The 18,952-nt window shown below is 40.7% G+C and overlaps 2 protein-coding genes across 4 annotated transcripts; one reads left to right on the plus strand and one right to left on the minus strand.

The window, feature by feature from the left end:
- Window positions 1–271: 271 nt before the first annotated feature.
- scamp2 (secretory carrier membrane protein 2) lies at window positions 272–11,749 on the minus strand. Its single transcript, XM_077567832.1, has 9 exons — window positions 11,606–11,749; window positions 8,682–8,753; window positions 8,480–8,563; window positions 7,257–7,368; window positions 6,159–6,287; window positions 5,182–5,341; window positions 4,715–4,816; window positions 3,277–3,394; window positions 272–2,451 (listed from the first exon to the last, which is right to left on the minus strand). Exons 1-9 carry the CDS (start codon window positions 11,660–11,662, stop codon window positions 2,302–2,304), a joined length of 984 nt encoding a protein of 327 aa, XP_077423958.1. The 5' UTR covers window positions 11,663–11,749; the 3' UTR covers window positions 272–2,301.
- On the plus strand, window positions 11,732–18,950 carry mpi (mannose phosphate isomerase). 3 transcript variants are annotated; one of them, XM_077567829.1, is made up of 8 exons: window positions 11,732–11,875; window positions 13,198–13,308; window positions 13,766–13,966; window positions 15,276–15,417; window positions 15,503–15,682; window positions 15,772–15,945; window positions 16,798–17,006; window positions 17,062–18,950. In XM_077567829.1, the coding sequence occupies exons 2-8, from the start codon at window positions 13,228–13,230 to the stop codon at window positions 17,278–17,280; spliced, it is 1,206 nt and encodes a 401-aa protein (XP_077423955.1). In that variant the 5' UTR covers window positions 11,732–11,875; window positions 13,198–13,227; the 3' UTR covers window positions 17,281–18,950. The 3 variants fall into 3 exon arrangements, with proteins under 3 accessions (XP_077423955.1, XP_077423956.1, XP_077423954.1); XM_077567828.1 differs by having other exon boundaries at window positions 11,738–11,875; window positions 13,198–13,325; XM_077567830.1 differs by lacking the exon at window positions 13,198–13,308.
- The last annotated feature ends 2 nt before the right edge of the window (window positions 18,951–18,952 follow it).

Below are 18,952 nucleotides of genomic sequence, written 5' to 3' on the forward strand. Positions count from 1 at the left end.
GTCTTCCATAACTAAAAGTTTTTTTTAAATGGGTGTAAAAAATATATAAACAACATCCAAATTCATGATGCACTGCATACTCACCTCGGAATCATTAAGGATACAGTTTGTGAGTTAGCGACAAAAACAATTACATTTGTGGATTTTCATTTTCCTGCAAATGAATCTTTGGAATAATGTGCAAAATTAGTACTTGTTGAAGCTTTTCTCTTCATTATGTGTAAATGCGGAAGTGTGGAACATGGTAAGCGAAATGCAGTTCATAAATATATGGATTGAAAGCAAAGCATTTTATTATTATTAGACGCTACATTAAATATTTGCATTCCAAAAGGCACTGACTTCTGCAAACAAGGTACGCAATGCGATGGACAGAAAAAACAACAAGACAATATTAACCATCTGGATGCTACGGATCAAATGCTAAATTCATTACAGTCATTCATCTGCTGCAAAAACATAATTAATCTTTGATCACAGATCCCGTAATAGAAGTGACACTGGAAATATACATTCTACAACAAAAACTGTTATGATTTTAGAATTTGAGTTAAGAGCGTAAATGACAAAATCTTCATTTCCTGTTGAGCCGACATCAAGTTTGGATTCATTCAAAAAGTGTTTTTCATTAAAATTTATGAATGTCCATTATCACTAGGAATGTTCGTCTCAGTCTCCTTAGCAACCAGTTCACATAGTAGCAAGCATGACCTGAAGCAGCTTTTCAAATTTACACATAGTTTAAACCCAAAGGTATCAAAGTGTAATCTAATAACAAAAGGAAGAACCAGATATTAAGTTATTAATTATTTAGTCTAGCACTGAAATAAATAGGCTACGTTAGGAAACATTTCATTGATATATTTCTGGAATATTTTTTATCGGTTGATTATTTTGCATGCTGTTAATTTAAAAAAAACCCACACAATTTAAAATCATGAACTCAAATATGTGATTCTTTTTGTCAGACGGAAAATATAATTAAACTGTAACTCATTTACAACATGCGGTAAGATTCCATGTGTTTGCATGCTTTGGTAGGTGCTGCCGTTTTGGTTAGCAAGAGTTTAAATGGGCTTGGGAGTTAACTCGTTAATGATGTCTGTCTGTTGAGGTAAGTACACCCCCCCCCCCCCCCGTGTGAAAATGGATGCGTTTTTAATAATTATTTTTAAATCTTTTATTTTTCATAGATGATGACACTGTCATTGCACAGCAATAAGCACTTTTTTGTAAACTAGTTTGAAAAAAGAAATCAAAGAAGAAAGCTGGAATTTCGAGGAAAAAGTTCAAAACAACTGATTTTTTTTTTTTAATTTCGAAGTCATATTTCAAGAATAAATTTGAAATATTACAGACTATTTGTTTTCCTCTGCTAAGTTCCAGACTTCATGTAATATTTACATGCATTTGCATTAAATGGTAGCATTCTAATAATTCTGCCTTTTCAGTTATTCCTGATGGGAAAAGGGAGGCATTTACCGCAGATATAAAAAGTTTTACACAACCCTGTTCAAACGATAGGTTTTTGTGGAAAAATATATATCAGAAAAAGTCCACTAGAACGTCTGAAATGTCTTTTGAGGTTTAATCAGAGGCACTTTAAATGGTGGTAGGTGTGTTTCGTCCCCCATTTAACATGAGTTTAAATGTCCTTATGAACACTACATCCCATTTTTATAGGGTGTGCACACTTCTGCAACCACACTATCTTGGTTGCTTATTTTCTGTTCCCCTCAAAATAATTTTGTTGTATCTTGTTCTCACAAAAACTCCCCATTTGAACAGAAGTGTGTATTTTTTTTCTATCCAGTGTAATTGAAGGAGGCGAATGATGCACAAGGCACGATGAATAGATTTGCTACTGGATCCTTCTTCCTCATTAGGACTTGTCCACATGCAACTAAAAGAGCGTGTCTGCTAGGATTCAACAAGAATTTAATGTTAAATTGCCAATCAATGACACACGAAGAAGAAAATGGTTGTAAAGAATCTCACACATGCTGGGGGAAAAAAAAATGCCACGCACAATTTACACTGATGAGCGTTGCCAAAAAAGTGCACACAAAAATATACAAAGCCAAGAGCAAGTGAAATGAAGACATCAGTCACCGTCTGTCACGCTCCACCCACAATGCACCTGGTGTGGTTCTCGCCCCTCCGGATGATGTCATCTGGGGGCGTGATGGTGGGTGTCTATGCGAGTGCAGCCTCACCTTGCTCAAGGTCGACACATTATAAGGTTGGACTCCCAACCAGATAACATGAAGACCTTGACCGGGACAGTTAGCTTGGCGCTAGCTAGTTGTTTGCCTGGAAAGCTCCCTGCGCCGCGGACGAAGCTGCGCTGGCGGCGGCGCTTTGGAAGGTTTTGTTGGTGAAGATTCCTTGCGAGAACTCCTGCTGGGCCTTGTTGAAGCTGGCCCCGGTCCGGCGGTACATACCGTGAACCTGCGCAAGGGACAGACCGTCACATTAGAGAATGGGAACACAAATAACTAACTTGTATACATCTTCACTTTCAGGTTATTCAAAGCAAATTTGGTTCCGATATTGGCATCAATTTTTTTTTTAAATACAAATGCCAATATTGACTTTGTTATATCTGAAAGCATTAATGCTTATTGAACACATTTTCAGACTTTTCAAAATGTAGAATTATTATTTTTTTAATCTTAGACAATATTTTTCATTTTAAATTAAAAAAAAAATGTTCAGGGAGCTCCCAAGGTTATCAGTACGTCTAGTAAGTTAAATCAGTAAGTTAAATGGAAACTTAAAGAAGTAAATACCATAGCTGTTTTAAAATGGTTTTAGCTTTACCTTTTATCGGCCGTCAGATTTGGAAAATATTGGCCGATTATTGGTCTATCCCTAGTTTCTAATGTATATACATATTTTTGGTGGCGTGGAAGCTTAGTGTTTGGACATCTTAAGCTCCAAGTAAGAAAATAAAATACTAAGATTTTTTAAATTAATTTAATTTAAAATCATTCAAGTAATTTAAGCTATAAGAAAATAAAAGATAGACGTATGCTATTGGAATGCTGCATTACCTCAACGATGATTTACAATACAAACGCGATAACCACCACTAGGGGGTGCAAATGAGAAAGATTAAGGGCAGCATAAAAGCAAAAATAGTGGATGCATCAAAAATAATAATTACATATTGAAGAAAAACTGTTACTGGTAAGTTTGAACAAAAAACAAAAGTTTATATTGAGGCTTAAGTTTTACCAACAACAAAAAACAAAGTACATTGAGGCTTCTTACCATCTTGAGGAGAACGACGGACATGACGGCGCAGATGGTGAAGAGGATGGCCACAATGATCATGATGGCGCCAACCGCTTTGGATGAGTTGATGATGGAAAAGGCGGCGATCCAACCACTGCGCGCCGGCAAACACATCGGTGACGTTTTAGGCAGTGAAAGAACGGTTTGGTTGGTAACTCGGTAGTTTGACCAGTGAAACCTCCAAAGTGGAGCTACCCCAAAAAATGATATAGTGATTGCATATTATTGCATTACTGATGGGGGGGGGGAGGGGGGGAACACAATTACGTATTTTTTTCCAAGTCGTTTGGAATGAACTAAAAGGTTACATAAAATACCTCCAGTCCAGCAAATAAAGGCTTTTAAGATTCTAACAGTACAAGCCTATAACTGATGAATCCACTTATTATTTATTCCCTATGGGAAATGAAAAGAAGTTAAATTCAAACAAATTGGAAGACAACCCATGCCATGCAATGGATTATGTTCCACTTTTGGGGGATCCACTGTCATCTTGTTGAGAGTCAGGTTAAAGGGGGGGGATGACAAACGCAGGTGTTACAAGAGGAAGAAAAGAAAGAGAGGCTTGCATACGATTTGGTGTCAACTACATACAAAGACCCCAAAACTCTGTTAAAAGCTATAATATAGCCAATTTAGGAGTTAGCACCTTGAAATCATATTCTGATGAGAGCACTGTTAAAAATGGCATTCAACTGTTTTGTCTACTGTATGGAAAATAAAAATGTTACATTGAATTTTGTTATTCTTATTCATTTATCAATCTTTAATTCAAGTGAAGCAAAAACATTGTTTGTTGTACTGGATTAAAATGAGATTAATTAATAAAGCCTCTAATTAAGATGAATGTTTTCATAGTCACTCCATTATTAAATATCACAATTGCCAATTTTAAGTAAATTGTGTGGGGGTTAGCTGTTTGTAATGTCAGTTGCTGTTTTAAAAAAAATTATTATTCAAAAATGTCTCCATGTTTTTGACACTTACATTAAGAAAAGCAGCAGAGGCTAAAGGATGCGAAGTCTCAGCAAATGGGAGAGGAAGAGGACAAAGAGTGCAACTTAGCATGCAACACTGTTGATAATAGAATCATAATAAACAAGAAAACAGAAAACAGGCCAGAAATAAGTATGGATGTGCATTGTGCTCTTATGGGATTAAACGACACAATTTCTAACTACGCTATGATTTTGGCATTTTTGCAATGGCAACACAGAAGAGTAGAACTGAATGCAATGAGTGTTCTATTTTGTTGATGATTTGTATATCTGTGCTAATGCAACCCAGGTATGGTCAAAATATTATGATGCTTTTGTAACCGCCCTGCTGTCTTGTAGTTTTATTCTGTTTTGAACATTGAATAAAATATTGTAAAAAAAAAAAAAATACAAATAAAAATGTAATGCCAACCCACCTGTTGCCCCACTTGGGGATGCCAACCGACTGGATGATGAAGACGACCACTTGGCAGAAGAAGACAAAGAAGAAGAAGAAGAAGCTGAAGGAGCTGTCGGTCCTAAAGATGTCAGAACAAATATTTGACACAGAAGGTGAAAATGATGCACGGCATATAAAAACTCAATTCAAATAGCACCAATGACAAAATGACACCATGATCACTCAGGCTTGCTTTAAAAGCTTGGGAATTTTTAAAGTTGAAACATTTCCAGGGGAATAGACAGGAACTAACAATTTGGGAACTTAAATAAAAACATATTTGAGCATAATGCTGAAATTTGAAAACACTCTACTAACAAAACTGTTGCCATAGTTTGAACGGATGTCTTGAATTGATTTCCCAAATTCCACATCTTAACTCTACGTGGAAACAAACCAGAAACTTTCCGTGAATTTAGCGGACGCTTTGCGCGCTCTACTCACTTGAAGGCCTTGTAGACGGGCCGGTACCAGCAGAGGAAGGAGCAGGGAGCGAAGAGGATGAGCCAGAGGATGGAGAGGCCAAAGTCAACGCCGTAGACCGCCGAAATGGTGAAGTAGGCCAAACATGCCAGCATGTTGAGGAAGAGCGTCATGCAGTTGACTGTAAAGAGGAGGAGCGGGACAAGCTGCAGTCGGTCACACAATCCTTGAGCAACACTTGCAAGAAAATTTAGATTTATTTTCCTGCTGGAAAATAACAAGGATGATGATTATAGTCATCTATCATAAGTCAGACAAGTTTTGTTAGGAATTGGCACATGGTTTTCTCTGTTTGAGAAAAACTCCACCGCAGTTCAAAACCATAAACACTCACAGGTGGGTAGAGTAGCCAAAAATTGTACTCAAGTCAGAGTAGCATTACTTCAAAATAATAGTACTCAAGTAAAAGTAAAAAGTCACCAAAAAAAGAAGAAGAAAAAAACTCAAGTACAAGTAAAAAAGTATTTGCTGAAAAGAATACTCGAGTACTGAGTAACTGCTTGAACACGAAGTCTGATTTATTTTCTCTCTAAAGACTCGGTTCCCATCGTCACATTGAAGAGCCGTTCAAAAGATTCCATTTGTTCGTGAATGTCACATCGCTAGTGTCCGCGGAAATGCTCCTCCCCAACAAACAAATATGGCATTTTCTCAGTTGAAAGGTATAAAAAAAATTTAAAAAAAGCAGCACCAAATTGTCTGCAAATAGCTGATTATAGTTATAGAAAAAAAAGAGAAAAGTTAAATCATCAAAAGCAAATCATGAGCAGGTGCAAGTTGACTGTATAAGATGCTCCACAATTGTAGGAGCTGAGAAATAAAAGGAAAATGCCACAAGCAGCATTGTAAAGCTGATGTGTTGCATTTTGGCTGTTCTGTTTTTAATGAATGATTGAATGAATGAGAAATGTGCCATTGCATGACTTGCTCACACTCACACATCCAAAGGTAGTACATCATCTTGCACACTCGCTGGTACTCGGTGGGAATCTCCTCAGAAAAGTCCTGATAGAAGCACGGCTTGATCGGGAAACTCTTGGGGAGCGGAGGCCAGTTGTTTTCTTTACCTGACAACAGGAAAGGGAATTAAGAGTTTTTATAATTCTGCCAAATTCAAACTGTGGAACGTTGTTATCGTTACTTTAGAGACGTTCGTGTCAAGACGAAGCATGTTTAAAACAATACAATGCGAACTATTTGGGAGCCATGCGGAGAGACCTGAAGAACCGAGACAAACAAAACAAATAAGCAGCCGAGCAAACGTCGGAAACAAAAATGGACGCAGTCGATATCATGGAGTGTCTGCAAGTAAGAGTTGACAGGAATTCTAAGGTTCGCGTAACGCAAGATCACCTTGAATACTGCGCAGGGGTCACATTTACAACTGTTTTACACGCCATGGTAGTTGCTGCTGTGTTAGCGACAGATCAAATAGACTGAGAAGTTGACTCTTGCATGCCAATCATGCCCATGCGCGAACAACACATAACATTGACGACTCTTTTTTTTTTCCAGTAGCTGCATATTGTTCTTAGGCAGACAATGTTTGGAAAATAAAGTAAATAGTGCGATAATGTTGATGAACCTTGATATACGAGTACTCTAACTTGCTTTGTGTTAAGCAAAAAATTTGAGTTACAAGCAAGCTTGAGATCTGCCACTGCTTAAGTGAAAAAACAAACAAACAATTAAGGTACCGTAATGGTTTTGGTTGTGGGCATTAGAGCCATAATCACTTTCCAGCTATGTGTTGAACACGATCAATAAACGCAAATCCAAAAGTGAGACGTCAAGAGCTCACAAGTTGACTTAACAGATTCTAGCTTCTGATGACCCTCACTAAGCCACGCCCCTAAAAAGGTACACATCCATCAATAATTGCACTTGGCAAATCCAATGACATTCTTTTCTTATTTGATAGCTTTAACACAATACTGTTGGGTTTTTCTATTTTTTCAAGATTAAAAGTATTTCAAGGTGCCGCTGTGCTATTTTGTGCTCTGATGGAGCTACGTGTTAGCGATGCTGCTATGAACCTGAGGGGCCTCGGCTCTGGAGCTCCTGCTCTCTGCGGTCCAGCTCGGCAGCTTTCCTCTCTAGCTCCTCCTGCTGCCTCAGCAGGTTGGCCTGTGCTGCAGTGGCGGTCGCCTGGAGAGGTCAAGGAAGATTTGCATTTATTCAACACTCATTTCATTTGGCACGTGAGCAAATATCCACAGTTGCTTAGCTGTTAGCAGCAACATTTTAAACAGGAAAGAACAACATGCTGAGTGGTATTTTTATAATATAATTTTTTTTAGTCACTTAAATTAGTACTGAAGTTGCGTTTTGTGATTTATTACACATTTCTGGAATATAAATGTGAGCATTTGTTGTATGATCTTTAATTTTTCCCCCCGCATTGGTTCTGTCTTCTGACCTTTTAAATGAATTTGGCATTTTTAACACAACTTAAATTTGTGTACAGAAATGTCTGGACTATAAAGCGCACCTGACTATAAACCGCGGTAGGTAAATTTGGGAAATACTGGAGTTTGTTACACATATAAGCCGCACCCGACTGTAAACCGCAGATGTTTTAATGTTACCGCAACCTTCTTTTCCATAATGAGGGCGCAAATTGCTCTGCCTGACGCTCTTACGCTTCCTTTATAGTGCGCCCCCTTGTGATCTGATGGATAAGCCGCACCTTTGTATTAGCCACAGGGTCGAATGCAAGTGAAAAAAGTACCGGCTTATAGTAAGAAATTACAGTATATATTTAATGTCCTCAAGAGCCCAAAAATGCAATTATAATCAGTTGTACTTTGTGCTTATAAGGAAAAAAACGGCTCAGCATAATTTCTCCATAGTTCTTAGGGTGTGAAAGGGATCAAGAGTTTGTTCCTTTCAGAAAATGAATACAATAAATAATAAGCCTTCAGACCATTGCTCAACGGGTTTTGGAGGTCAACCAGACTGCTGCTTTTGAACTCAACTAAATTCGACTTTATTTTGTACGCTCTATTTTGAACACTGTTGTGGACGATAGAAAAATAAGTCTGTTAATATTTAACCAATTCCCTGTAAAACAATGACTTGCATGATATTGTGTAAACTGAGACGCTGTGTTGTCACTGAGCATGCTCAGGTAACACGATGCTACCTGAGGAGGCAGTGCAAGAAAGTGGAGCTGGCTGCAGCTCTCCAAAATGAGCAAATGGCTGTCCTGTACTTGAGAAAAGGCCCAATGAATGTATGAGCATGATGCGTGACTCACCTGTGGACTGGGCTCGGAGGATGGTGGCAGTACTGCAGGTTGGTAGGGGGAGGTGGAGGCTGGAGTGGTTTGACTAGCCGGGCTCTCCAAAAAAGAAAGAAAGATAATCATTCAATTACACAGGTGACCAAAAAAGAGAGGACGGGGTTAAAAACAAATATGTTAGGAAGATGAAACCGAATGAAGCAGTAAATGGTCTTACTGTGGCAGGGAAAGGGTTGTACTGGTCGACAGGGTCTATGCTGGAGTTTGTCACCTGTGTGACAGCCGGGTCCTGGAACAAAAACAAAGCGTGTGTCGGTCAATTTATGTTGACAAAAGATGACAATTATCAAACCCAAAAACGTATTTATACGTCTGTTTTATTTTTTATGCTAGAGCATACAGAAGGCTTTGATGCAGCTTCTAACCTGAAAAGGTCGCTTGAAGCAATGGTAGTTTTTTTTTTTTTTTTTTTAAACAGCAGGTAGCAGCAGAGTATGAGAGATCAACCAGGGCCATGTTGCAACAAGCTCTGGTTAACAGTGTTTTCAACAGGTTTGTGAATATTGATGAAACTTAACTATATTCTAATGCTAATTGCTGCAAAACAGAAACAGATACTCATATTTTTTATATTATATATTATATTATATTATATATTATACTGTATATTTTTCTAATCTTTCTTTTGCCAAAATCAGGCAAAATCTAGTAAAACAGCTGGGAGCGAAGGGGGTTGCTTCAGTGAAGATGGCTAGGAGTGAATTAGTTAATTATCCAAGCAAGACATTTTGCCAATTTGTATGTTTCCAACAGTGCACAAAGCATAAAGATATGCTTAGATATGTCCTGTACTGATGAAGCCTATCAAACATATTTGAGATGAAGTCGAACGGTGATGGCCAGCAGGAGCAGAATCAGTGGCTAAAGGATCATTGCCAGGGACATGTTGAAGAAAGCTTTCCCAAAAGAGTGGCCCTGTTTTTTTGTGTTTTCACCACTTATGCAGATAGTATTGCAAGCTGTCCCAATACTTTAGTCTGTAAGTGAAAAACAAAAAGCCCCCGAAAGCATGATTGTCTGGTCATTTTGATCAAAGCGCACTAAAGCGGACTTGAAGCTTACTTATCAGCGCCGGACGCACCTGTGAACATTCCCAGCCAGTTTCAACAATTGACTCCTTCCTGTCAAGGAGGTTACAGTCCGCTTGCACCGTGTGGCTGTCTCTCTTTTATGAAATAGTCATAAGATGGGAGCTTGGAGTGCAGTTTGCGACATACTTAGGTTAGGATGGGATTGAAGTTGGGTTTAAGGGTTCAGGGCTGGAATTAATGTCCGGGAGATGTGTAGAGGTTAGATTTAAGGTTGGGATAAAAGGTCAGTGTTAAGGTCAGGTGGGATTAAGTTATAATTATAGCAGCGCTCTAGACTATCTTTTAGCACTAGTTGCACTCAACTTTTTTCCCCCCAATTTGTGCACCCACATCTTTCAACTGCATCACATTCAACACCCTAGTTTTATATACTTTTTTTTTTCCAAACAAAATTGTTGCAAATGGAAGGGTTTGTTTTGCATGCTTGTACCAAAAGCAAGACCAGGACAGAGCTAAGAAAAAACAAGATTATCTGCGAGTGGCAAGAAACATGTCTATGACCCTTTAAAATGTTACAAAGCAGACAGTTTGACCCTAAACTATGATTTTATTTCCATTATTTCCTAGCTCTGAAAGGATTATGCTCAACCTCAAATGTTTCTTCTAGAACATGCAACGATGGTCCTTGTCCATGAAAGAAAAAAGAAGCCATTTCTCATGACAAAAATAATAATAATAATAAAAGACCAGATGGAGCTCAGATTGTGTCTTTGATGACTCTGCAAAATTGGAAAAGGAAGACTCGAGAAAACTGAACACAAAATAACTTCCTCCAAACAGGAAGTGAGATAGGTCACCACAGAACGCATCAACGGCAACTTTTTTTCAATAATTTTTTCATCCAGAGATGTTGATGTGTGTGTGAGTATCTTTGTTTGGACACAAATTAAAGCTAAAATCGATGTATTCTAATGAATGAGATCTCAGTCTGTGTGAGAGGTAGCGGCAGGCACCGTGTACCAGCTGCTGACAGCTTATTTATTTAGCTTCATCTCCCCGCCTAGCAATCAAACAGTCGTCGACAACGCTGTTGCTGTTTGTTCATGCATGTGAGACATTGCAGTGGGGAGAAATCGACGTGTAAGTTTGGGATTTACATGAATCAATGATTCCCAACCATTGTGCCGTTAAGAGATCATCAGGTGTGCCAGTGTCAGTGCCAATTTCACTCAACTGTTCCGAAATCGTATCTTGGTAGTTGGTAGAAGTGTTTATCTATGTCAGCGATGTATAGTGACAGCCTGACAGGCAGAACATTTAAAATTCTCCTCCCCTTGATGACAATGAACCTGTGGGGAACTCTTTTTGTGGCATTTAGTTTGTTTTGCTGGGAGATTTTTTTCCCCAATGTAAAATATGTGGCTTTGCTTAACAATTGGGAAAACAGTGATATAAAATCCTAACACTTTTGTTGTGCCCATACGTGATTCACTGACATAATGACATCATGTGACACCGTAAACCTAGATTTTGTGCACACCTATACTGTGAAAATGTCTGAGTAAGGTCCTTGTGTGGCTGAAGCAGAAAAGTAATAAGTTTATGGTTTAATTGGCTCATATCCTCGAGGAAGAGCACTGTGGTCGATGTTAAATGGGCCCTCCTGAGCTGACCACCTGCGCCTGATTTCATATGGAAAACAACAATACGTGCTTTAAAACCCGGACAAATGGTCAGAAAAGTTTCTCAATTCGGCGACCGTAACAAGTTTAGACACACATTCCTTGTCAGCTACACGTTAACTTCCTACAATTTGAGCCAAGTGATATCCCACCCCGCGCTCCGATCACAGTGCGCCGATTGGTTAAAGGCCTGTCAGTTCTAAATATTCGTCCAATGGCAAAAGAGAGAGCAGGCTACGACACTCCCACCATCACCCACCCAACAAGTTTCCTGACGTGCTGGCTAGTGGCTACCCTCTCGCGAACGAATTGACTGTCACCGAAGCTCGTCCGTTTAGCGCCACTTTAGCACAAATTAAAGCACTTACATTAAAAGGGTTGGCGCCAGCAGACTCGGCGAAGGGGTTGTCATCAAACGCCGACATTTTTCTTAAACACTCTCGGTGATTTAAACCTCTGTGAGCGGGGAATAAACAACGAACTCGTCGCCGCCACCGAAGTTGCCTCTTCAACCTACTTCCTCCACTCAAGTGTAGAGCGCACGCGCACTCGTGACAGTTGGGCGGTGACGTCGCAGCGCCACGCAAAAATCCACCACTTGAGTGACAGCACGGTCGCAGTCATGGAGGAAGTAAGAGGTGAGCTCCACATCTCCTCTTAACTCTGTCAAAGCATTCAACAACAGGATGCTTTTTAAATCCCTCAAGCTAATTTGATTGTGTCAAGCGAAAAGTAGTCGGTTTTTTTTAAGCGAACCTAACGTTGACTGACTGGGTAGCTAGTTTGTTAGCTAGCCATTCTGTTCCATCCTTATGAAGTAGCCAGATACTTTTCTGTTGTTTTAAAACAACCGCGAGGTCATTGAACGCGGACAGTGTGCGGATTGTGTATTGTGCTCAAATCTGCTTAGTCGTGTTCACCCCCGCCGCATCAATGTATTCCCGCTGCTACACACTAAATTCTATTATTATTATTATTTTTTCAATAATCATGTAATTATTTACGACGATATTGCAGCCAAGGCGACTGTCAATGTCGATTTTTGCGTGCTGATAATTTGATAGGCAACTACTGTACGACTGAGATGTACTTAGAAATATGTACGTAAGTAGTAACGCCCCGCAGTCTATCACGAATGCAGGAGGAAAGTCTTAGGTGTATGATAAATACGTCTACACTATGCAATTGAACAATTAAATGAAAAATAAGTGTGGCGTTAACTGAGGTGCCTTCTGTGCTGTATCACATCATCCTGGGATATTTTTTTCATTCTTCTGGTATCAGGCGCTGATATCGTGCTCCAAGGGGCTATTGTTATTGAAGGCAAACTATTGCAAGAGTAGCAGTAGCAATGGACTGTATGCCACGGAGGAGGCGGGACTTCCGGGTTTTCACCCATCAACTTTGTTTCCGTTTCCGTTTCGCGACGTGTGGGCCGCGTCCCAGTACTTGCGCTTTCGCCTTTGTGCCCCCTCGGTTGCGCGTTCCCGTCGACGGGTGCGAGGCTGCGAGTGTGTAGTAGTGTCTTGTCTCAGTGTCCGAAGCATTTTAGCCGAGACGCCCTCCCGCCGATGAGCGGGGGCGCGAATGTTGGAACGTGGCCAGCAGTGGCCAGAAACGGCGCTGATGTGTAAAACCCGGAAGTTAGAAGTCCGTGGCATCTACCCCATAAGTAATAGTACAGTGACTAACAATGTCTTCAGTGAATGACGATGGGTAAAAAATAAATAAATAAAAGTGACATCATCTAAAAACATTCAAAGCAAACTCATGACATGCTGGTCACAATTAGCATTTAGCCTGTATGAGAAGCTAACGCTTTCATTAATGCTACAGCACACCGCAAAGCAGTCCTTTCAAGATTTCGCTGGCTGTTTTGTTAGCCTAGAAAGCCTGAATTTGCAGCATAAAAAAAGGTTGTGTTCTAAACAACACTGCCCCCCCCCCCCCTCTATTTTAGTGTTTCCCCTGACCTGTGCGGTGCAGAACTATGCATGGGGAAAGGTGGGACTGGACAGCGAAGTGGCCAAACTGGTGCTTGGCGGGGACCCATTGGCCGTCATCGAGGATGGTGAGCCTTACGCAGAGGTACATGGAATATAATATTGTCCATCACCGCCCACGAGCAGCCAAGACAATATGGCCGAGGCTAATACTGTGTTCACTGACGCTCTTTATTTAGCACCAAGGCAGCCGCGAGACATTGTCACGCAGTACGGGCGACATTGTCACATGATGAAACGCTGAATTATGTTTCCGAGGGCCATGGTGTCACATTTTAACTTTAGCTCAGTGTGCATCTAAATGATTAACTCTTAAGTATGTTTTGCAAAGACGTAAGACAGATGATAAGTCCTCTTTTTGTGGCTACCTACTTCTTCTTTGACAACATGTTTTTGTGGTTCGGTGCAATATACATTATGTGGAGCCTGCAAATCCAATAGAGGTTATTTACTTTATTGACCGCGCTTCCAAAGTCCCCCATAACCCAAGCGTGATCGCATCATCGTTATTTCTGCCTTTTTCAGCTGTGGATGGGCGCCCACCCAAAGGGTGACGCCCAGATCAAAGACAACCGGATCGCGCAGACCACGCTGGGTCAGTGGATCGCCCACTTCCCAGCATGTCTGGGCTCCAAGGTCAAGGACACCTTCCAGGGCCAACTACCCTTCCTCTTCAAAGTGCTCTCCGTTAACACCGCCTTGTCCATACAGGCGCACCCCAACAGAGTAAGTATACACACACACACATACACACACACACACCAACTGGCATTTATGTGAGGAAGTCCACACTGGAATTTTCCATCTTTAGAGGTAGAAACAGAGGCTGAATACTTCCTTTGGTTGCCAATCGCAGAGTCCATACAGACAAACATTTACTCTCAGTAGTCACATGGACAATCTAGAGCAGGGGTCGGCAACATTATACAAAATTGGCTCGCCGCCAATTATATCCGTCCGCCAGATGACGTTGAAGAAAAAAAAATGATGATAGTCAAGGTATTAAAATTTCCTTTCTATCGTCATGCTTCTTGTTTCGCTGTAAAATAATAATCCGTTCTGCTTGAAATGTGATTTTGTTTGACAATGTCGCGTTGCAGTGCTTCACTTCCGGGTAAGTTTTATGCGGCCAATCGGGCGACTGTATTGTAAGAACAGGCACCTGATTGGCTGCACAACCCACATGATGACGTCACACGTCAGAGGAAGTACAAGGAGGATTGGGGCATGAGACTTTAATCCCGCCAGCATGCTAATAACACAAAAAGGCAGCTGTTAGAAACTACATTAACCTTTTTGATTAATGATAGAGCGATGATAACTGATATTTCAAGCCGATATTCATTTGCAGTAAAAGAGCAAATATGAGCATTAAAAAAACTTTTAATTTTAAGCATGTAAAGAATTGAGTTTTGTTTAAAAAAATATATATAACAAAAACTGCAGGGAGCTTCAAATGGTCATCAGCATGTGTTAGCTAAATTAAGAACTAAGCAAGTAAGTAGTTCTAAAATTTCAACATAATTTCTTATTTATTTTTTATTTTTTCAAAATAAAAAGTGTAGGGAGTTCCCAATGTCTGCATCATTTTTAGAGAGGGGAAATTCAAATAAATCCATAAATGGAAAGTTCCCTGTATCTCACTGAGCGACAAATGCATGCGAATGCAGCTTATTTGGGTTTTTTTCCGTTTGGTTTCAGAAGATCTTCGCAGACAGTGAAAAATGGTCTGAATATGTACGAAATGTCTTTGCGACAAGTAAAAACTGTCTGTGAACATCTTACAAATTCTGATGAAAATTATAAATTCGCTACCTTGGCAAGCATTCGCCGCTCAGCCTTCAGATTCGTAAAAAGGAAGATGCCGATATTTGTCAAAATGCCAAATATCGGCACCGCTAATCGGCCCAGCCCTACTTTTGATTTTTTTTTAGTGAACTCATGTGAATTGAAGCATACATGGATTACGGACACTTTCTTAGCAGCCCCGCCGGCTTTGAAAAAGCCTGCTGACGATTTCCTGTGTTCTGTTTAGGAGTTAGCCGCTCGTCTCCACGCTCAGTTTCCGGAGCACTACCCGGACAACAACCACAAGCCCGAGATGGCCATCGCTCTCACACACTTCCAAGGCCTCTGCGGCTTCAGACCAGTGGAGGAGATCCTCGGATTCCTCAAGTGTAAGTCTGGCCAGAATTTGGGCCCATTTTTAAGGGTTTAAAACAGATCAAGCGTCAAAACAAAACATAACCTCTTTTATGTTAGCTGTACCGGAGTTTCGCGCTCTGGTGGGCAACGACGCGGCCGAGGAGCTGCGCTGCGGCGCGGGAGACGCCGGACGGACCAGGCAGGCGCTGAAGAAGTGTTTCACCAGGATGATGAACTGCGAGAAGAAAGTGTTTGTGGATCAACTCAACATGCTGGTCAAGAGAGTCACTGGAGAAGGTGAGCGCACAGCCGCCAAATCAAGTTTACAAGCATTTTCGGGAGAAATATCTCCTAACGATTAGCATCAATCATTTGCGTTTGTGAAGGCGTGGCAGGCAAGGACACAGCGAGTAGTAACGGCGAGCTGTTGCTCCGCCTCCATTCCCAGTACCCCGGCGACATCGGCTGCTTCTCCATCTACTTCCTCAACCACGTGCTCTTGGATCCCAACCAGGCCATATTCCTTGGCGCGAATGAGCCTCACGCGTACCTGTACGGAGGTCAGTAAGTAGTAGGCAATAAGCGTACTCATTTCCATGAGAGGTTAAGATGGGGAATGTTATCAATTTAAAAAGTCAACATTTTGTAAAGAGTTTTGCAACCCTACCAGCTAATGTTGCACTCGAGCTGACTGAAGAAATCACACTTTGGCCTTCTCATAATCTTAGGTTAGTGTTAGTTGCTAACTTAGTCTTAAAGCAGCAAGTGCCAAAATGGCCGCCCCCAAAGTGGCTGGATTTTGCTTTATAACTCATATTCCAAAAATTTAATATTCATCAGAATGTCATGTTTAGACTAGTGAGGTCACATGTAACATATTGTCAAGAAATGTTTACGGTTGATATTCATTCACTGCCATTGACGGCTATAGACGTCAAAAATTCATTTGAACTATTTCTATTAGTTTAACATTTTTTTCCCCACTTTTGTTAACAAGAGTATAAAAACCTAGAAATTTTGTTTTATTGTACATTTAGAACAGATATAAAATTGGTGATCAATCGTGACTTAACTAGTGAAGTCATGCGATTAATTACAATTACAAATTTTAATCGCTTAATGCCCCTAATTTTTAATAATCTGTTCTTTAAAAAATATATATATTTTATTTAAAAATAAATAAAATAACTAGTGATGTCATGAGATTAATTACAATTAAAAATTGTAATTGCCTGACGCCCCTAATATTTAATAATCTTTTCTTCTTCAAAAAAAAATGAATTAACAAAAGCGGATTTTTTTTTTTAAACTAATAGAAATAGTTAACATGATTTTTTGACGTCTATAGCCGTCAATGGCAGTGAATGGGTTGATCTTGTGACAACATTTTGTCAACTTCCGTCTGGTATCAGATTGCATCGAGTGCATGGCGTGCTCCGACAACACGGTGCGAGCCGGCCTGACCCCGAAGTACATCGACGTCAACACGCTTTGCCAGATGCTCAACTACAGCCCGAGCCCTTCCACCGCCAAGATTTTCCCGCCAGTTCAGGACACCTCGGACCCTTGCGTCACCGTCTACGACCCCCCCGTGCCTGACTTCACCGTCATGAGGATACAGGTGAGAGAAAAGAGTCATTTTGAGATACTCGGAAGTACTGATGTCTCCTCTCCAGGTGCCGAGCGCCACGAAGCAGTACACGGTGGCGCCCGTCGACAGCGCCAGCATTCTGCTGGTCGTCGAAGGCGACGCCACCGCCAGCTCAGCCGCCGCGCTGTCTGACGTCAGCCTGAGGCGCGGCAGTGTTTTGTTTGTGTCGGCCAACGAGAGCGTTCTGCTTCGCATGGCCTCGCCGTCAGGTGTGACCATGTTTCGGGCCTGCTGCCTCCTGTAAGGGAGTTGCGTGCGCGCGGGCGAGATTTTAGACTCAGACGTTAGTTACCTTAATGCAAATTGTGTACATCAACATTTGACAGGTGCTTAGAGGACAGGAAAAAAAAAACACACTTGCACAGTGGTTCAATCACTGGAACCTTTAAGTTAACACGTACACATTGCTTGATGAATTGATTTTAGCGTGTTTATTGAAAAAAGTCAAAATGGTCGATTTTGCTATATGCGGCCCTCGGAGAGAAAATTTGGGTAAATATTGCTACTTTGTCATACTCTGGGTTGCTGAAGATGACCGAGTAGGAGCTGATGGCGAGAAGACGTTCCACGAAGCGCTCGGAACGTCTTCTCACTCTTCATCCATCACAATATGGTTGAAAGCACACGTCAATGTCTTCTGGACCTCCAGACTTTTACAAACAGGGTTGCTTTATTTTTTGACTGATGTTTGCTACATGTTAACGCTGAAGCGACACTCGGGAACCGAAACGTTTTCGAAAAAGGTGTAAAATACTGAAACAGACGGAAGCATAACGCTGAGACGTTCACGACAGCATTGAACGGGTCAACATTATTTAGACTAGATAGAAATGTGGAAAGTTCTACGTTGGCGCGGAATGCACAAATCGGTTCTGAATCCCATAGAAGACAGCTTGGTCACATTATGATGTAGGGGTGGGAATCTTTCACAGTTTTTGGGTCTGCGATTCGATTCAGAATCAATTTTTCAAATGATTCCAAATGATTTGATTGACAACGATTTCTGCTTCAATTTATAGATGAGCAAAGAATCGTCACGATCTACTCCAGTCCGACTCGCTAATGCTAATTAGCGCGCTACTCGCGGCACTTTTATCACTCGAAAGAACGGCTATTCACACAAAACGCTTCAGGAATGTATACAGAGAAGGATCTTAAACATTAATCACCGGCATTTGCTCTTCCTGCGCTGCAAAAAAAAAACAACTTTTATTGGCATAACTTGATCGTGACTTTCTCCTTCTATTCTCTAATGTGGCCACAACTTAACTGTGTATCAGAACGCGCGGGACCACACTGCCCTTAAGTGGCCAAATCGGGTACAACATGAAAAGCGCTCCCAATAAAGGCACACACAAACAAGGACGAGACAGTATAAAATAATTTAAAAAATGAATCCAGGAAATATGTACTACTGTAAAACAAATCCAACCACGCATGACCAACAAGAGCAAAGTACAAAATGCTACATCAAGTTTTGTTACAATTTTTCAAATGTTTATTTTGTTCTTGTCAAAACATGCAAACATGACAACTTCTATTTCTTGTTGGCCAACAAGTGCACTTTGTTCCAAGCAGCTGGAAGTTTATTTTTTTCCTTCATTGGTGTCGTATTTGACGCGCTCCTGTCTTGTCAGCTGAAGTATTTCTCTGTATCGTTTTTGTCACCTCAAAGTTACTGCCATATTTTTCTTTCACTGTAGCTCAGCTTTTCGTTTGTTACCAATCTAAATTGCACTTTGCACACACTGAGGTCATTTTAGTTGTGTTTTTGTTTCTGCGTGTGTAGTCGCCGTTGTTGACTTGAATCCCTCCGTGGTTGCGGGCATTTTGGCGCGAGGCCTTGCTGTAGCATGGGAACGGCAAACAAAATAAATCATGTCAAAGTGGTTCAATAAAAGCTTGTGTATTGCATT

The sequence above is a fragment of the Vanacampus margaritifer genome, chromosome 6 (genome assembly GCF_051991255.1).
Source record: "Vanacampus margaritifer isolate UIUO_Vmar chromosome 6, RoL_Vmar_1.0, whole genome shotgun sequence".
Classification (NCBI taxonomy): domain Eukaryota; kingdom Metazoa; phylum Chordata; class Actinopteri; order Syngnathiformes; family Syngnathidae; genus Vanacampus; species Vanacampus margaritifer.

Excerpts from the sequence above, each read along its gene's own strand:
- scamp2 (XM_077567832.1), bottom strand. The coding sequence starts at position 11,662 with ATGTCGGCGTTTGATGACAACCCCTTCGCCGAGTCTGCTGGCGCCAAC. Across the intron at positions 7,369-8,479 it reads CCTCCGAGCCCAGTCCACAG|GCGACCGCCACTGCAGCACA; the intron begins GTGAGTCACGCA and ends TGACCTCTCCAG. Across the intron at positions 2,452-3,276 it reads CCGTCGTTCTCCTCAAGATG|GTTCACGGTATGTACCGCCG; the intron begins GTAAGAAGCCTC and ends TCCCTTGCGCAG.
- mpi (XM_077567828.1), top strand. Across the intron at positions 13,326-13,765 it reads ATGGTGAGCCTTACGCAGAG|CTGTGGATGGGCGCCCACCC; the intron begins GTACATGGAATA and ends TGCCTTTTTCAG. Across the intron at positions 13,967-15,275 it reads TACAGGCGCACCCCAACAGA|GAGTTAGCCGCTCGTCTCCA; the intron begins GTAAGTATACAC and ends TGTTCTGTTTAG.